At 15.2% G+C, this 3,467-nt stretch overlaps 2 protein-coding genes across 2 annotated transcripts in view, besides 20 other annotated features; both read left to right on the forward strand.

Moving 5' to 3' along the window:
• Positions 1-104: a sequence feature (AT_rich).
• Positions 105-165: a microsatellite.
• Positions 166-263: 98 nt separating this feature from the next.
• Positions 264-405: a microsatellite.
• A 78-nt stretch (positions 406-483) lies between these two features.
• Positions 484-651: a microsatellite.
• Positions 652-666: 15 nt separating this feature from the next.
• Positions 667-720: a sequence feature (AT_rich).
• A 295-nt stretch (positions 721-1,015) lies between these two features.
• On the forward strand, positions 1,016-1,327 carry EDI_280280 (uncharacterized protein; the record flags this gene model as incomplete). The annotated part of the gene is made up of 1 exon (XM_001741377.1): positions 1,016-1,327. The coding sequence occupies one exon, from the start codon at positions 1,016-1,018 to the stop codon at positions 1,325-1,327; it is 312 nt and encodes a 103-aa protein (XP_001741429.1).
• Positions 1,328-1,442: 115 nt separating this feature from the next.
• Positions 1,443-1,626: a microsatellite.
• Positions 1,496-1,650: a microsatellite.
• Positions 1,651-1,706: a sequence feature (AT_rich).
• A 53-nt stretch (positions 1,707-1,759) lies between these two features.
• Positions 1,760-1,916: a microsatellite.
• Positions 1,917-1,936: 20 nt separating this feature from the next.
• Positions 1,937-1,958: a sequence feature (AT_rich).
• Positions 1,959-2,133: a microsatellite.
• Positions 2,085-2,226: a microsatellite.
• Positions 2,113-2,274: a microsatellite.
• A 27-nt stretch (positions 2,275-2,301) lies between these two features.
• Positions 2,302-2,392: a microsatellite.
• A 20-nt stretch (positions 2,393-2,412) lies between these two features.
• Positions 2,413-2,644: a sequence feature (AT_rich).
• A 6-nt stretch (positions 2,645-2,650) lies between these two features.
• Positions 2,651-2,832: a microsatellite.
• Positions 2,781-2,848: a microsatellite.
• Positions 2,824-3,467, forward strand: part of EDI_280290 (uncharacterized protein) — a gene marked incomplete at both ends in the record, with an annotated part of 1,785 nt that continues 1,141 nt past the window's right edge. Inside the window, 2 exons of the mRNA XM_001733499.1 lie at positions 2,824-2,849; positions 3,435-3,467. The exon at positions 3,435-3,467 is cut by the window's right edge and continues 1,141 nt beyond it. Coding sequence (XP_001733551.1) covers positions 2,824-2,849; positions 3,435-3,467 — 59 coding nt within the window. The remainder of the gene's footprint in view (positions 2,850-3,434) is intronic.
• Positions 2,982-3,136: a microsatellite.
• Positions 3,061-3,237: a microsatellite.
• Positions 3,160-3,339: a microsatellite.

The raw sequence follows: 3,467 nt of genomic DNA on the forward strand, positions 1-3,467 counted from the left end.
ATATAATAAATAAGAATAAATTAAATAATGAATCAGATAATAAATTATAATAAGATATAAAATTAAAGATTATAATTCATAAATAAACATATTATATATTATATTAAAGAAATAAATAGAAAATAAATAATAGAGAGAATAAAATAAATGAATAAATAATAAATATGATGAGTGTATTATCAAAAATAGAAAATATCATAATTAATTCAATTTAGAATTGTTTCATTAACATAACATATAAATTTGATAGGAAAAGGATATGTAAATCTAATAATAAGAATATAAAAGAAAGAAATATAAATAAAGAGAAAATAAAAAGGGGGTAAAATTGAATTTATTTTTATAAATAATGATTAATCATAAAATTAAATAATTTCAAATAAAATAAATAGAAAAATAAAATAATTGTATTATGTTACTTTTCAAGATAAAAAAGGGGGTAATAAAATAAAAATAAATGAGAAAATATAATTGAATTGAATAAAAAATAACAAACAAAATAAATTATAATAAGAAATTATATAAAGAAAAAGAATAATTACATTAATAACAATGATAAATAATACAGAAATGAACAAAAATATAAATACAAAATAAAAGAACAAATTTCATAAAAAAACGATAAAAATATAAAATAAAAATAAATACAAATAACATTACATTAACAATAATATTAATAATTTTATGTAATGACTATAAAAAAAATGTAAAATAAATAAACATCATTAGAAGAATAAAGAAAATATAATAATTCGTCATCCATTATTATTTAATGAAATGATAATAACTACATAATAACAATGACAAAAGTGTATACAAATGAAGATAGAGAACGATGTGGATTGAACATTCCAGAAGGATTTAATGCAATTGGTGATGAATGTTTTTATTATTGTCGTGATATTGATAAAATTAATATCCCCACATATATTACATCATTAGGAAATTGGAGATGAATGTTTTTATATTGTACATCATTAACATCTATTAATATACCATCACCAATTATTAAAATATGGTATATCTGTGTTTTGAAGGTTGTGAATCATTAACAAGTATAAATATTGAAAATATTCAATTTATTAGTGAGGATAGAATGTTTGTAGGAAAAGAAAAACTAGTTTCAATTCCTATTAATAACTTAAAAAGAATTAATGGAAAAGAAATAAGAGAAAGAGATATTAATGAATTTGTTATTCCATCATCAATTAGAAAAATAGGAGATGGATGTTTTAAGGAATGTTCATCATTAAAATCAATTGACACACCAACGCCAGTTAAATGTATAGGAAATGAATGTTTTAGTGGATGTAAATGTGAAGAATAACTAAAGAAAGATATGAGAATATGAAAAATCTACATCCAAAAAGGTGAAGAAAGTGATTAGGATGATGATGAGTTATTGTCTAAGTAAAATGAATTTTTAATAAATTTAAAGTTTTAACAAAGAAAATAATAAATGATGAAAAGAAAGAATAAAATGAAAGTAATTTTTATGAATAACATAACAAGATAAGAACAGAAATAATATAATTAGATAATGAGAATATAACAATGAATGAATAATATAAAATAAAGAATAAATAAATAATTATTGAATTAAATCAAATAAGAAAAAGATAAAAAATGAATAAATTAATTAGATGAATATTATATTTTCATTTTATAAGAATGAAATGATTAATTTTCAATAATTTTATAATTATCAATGATATATTGATTGATAATAAACATTAAATCATTTCAAATAGAATAAATATTAATTTAATCACATTTATAAACATTATATAATGTTATTTCTTATTTTAAATTAATTTTTATTTTCATTATATTTTATATAATGATTAAATATTCTATATTTCATATAAAATATGATTATCATAAATTAATTTGATTTATATTTATTTTATTTAATTCTAAAAGTAAAATAACAATCATTTTATATATATTTATAATATAATTAAAATAAATGATAAATATGAAATAAATAATAAATAAAATTAAATATATAAATGATAAAGAATGTTTAATATGTAATTTTAATAATAAATCCTAATAAATTAAATGATAATCAAAATTCAAACATAAAATAAATGATAATATAATTGTTAATAAATGAAATTAATTAAATTATGATATTATAATTTAAAATTGAATTATATAATATAATACAACATAATATTATTGAATTCAATGTTATTTTAATTTAATTTCATAATATGATATTTAACTATCATTTCATAATGAATTAATAATATTTATTTTATTAATTTATTCATAATGTTTTATTCATTCATTAATAACAAATAAATGATAAAATGAATAATAAATAATCAAATAAATAACATAATAATCATAAATAAAAAATAATTAAATAAATGTAAATAAATAACAATGATAAAACAACATATCAATATATTGAAATTAATTATTTCAAGAAATTATTATCATTCAATTTATTAAATACAAATAAAGAAATAATTAATTAATATACTTAAATGTGATATAGAGAAAACTGAATTTAAATTAAAAAATGAATATTTAATTATAAAACATTTCATACAATTTTAACAATAACAACAAACAAATAAAAAGGGGGTAAATATAAATATGTAATTTTATTTTATAAATATTTCTAATTTATCAATTGATAAAATATAAAAGAGAAAGTAAAAATAAGAATGAGATAATAGAGAAATACCATAGAATAACAATAAGAATGAATAGTTAGTTAAAGAATAAATAATTACATAATTTATAATTACTCACACACACACTATAAACAATACAAATAAAAAGAAGATAAAATATAATGAAATTAAAATGGAAATATCAAAGAATGAAATAATGTATTTTTCATTTATTTCATTTGATTTAAAATAAAAAGAGAGAATGAAATAATGTTAAATGATATCAAATATTTGTAATAGAAATATGATCAACACTAATATTAATATAATTTAATCACTTTATTTCTTTTAAAATAATTAACTGAATATGAACAATAGATAAATTAATACATTAATCAATTATTTTGTTTTCATTTAAATAAATCATTATAAATTCAATATATAAAAATAAACATAAATAATGTAAAATAAATCAAATGAATAGTAACAAAAATAAGAAAAAATAAGAGAGGGGTAATACAAAAGAATGAAGAATAAAAATAAAAATAAAATATAATTGATTTAAATAAAAATAATCGTTGACATGAAAGAATATAATTAAAATAAACATCAATCATAAATATAGAAAAACGATAAAGAAGAATGATAATATTAAATTGAAAACAATATTTAAAATAAAAAATATAATAAAAACAAAAAACAATAAAAATCCTATTATGATATAAAAATAAATACAAATAACATTCCATTATCACTTTTTATTAACGAAAATGTGACGACAAAAATAAGAATAGAATAAAATAGAAATAATAAATATTCTTCATTCATAATATTTAA

The sequence above is a fragment of the Entamoeba dispar genome, genomic scaffold (assembly GCF_000209125.1).
Source record: "Entamoeba dispar SAW760 scf_1105229463705 genomic scaffold, whole genome shotgun sequence".
Classification (NCBI taxonomy): Eukaryota; Evosea; order Mastigamoebida; family Endamoebidae; genus Entamoeba; species Entamoeba dispar.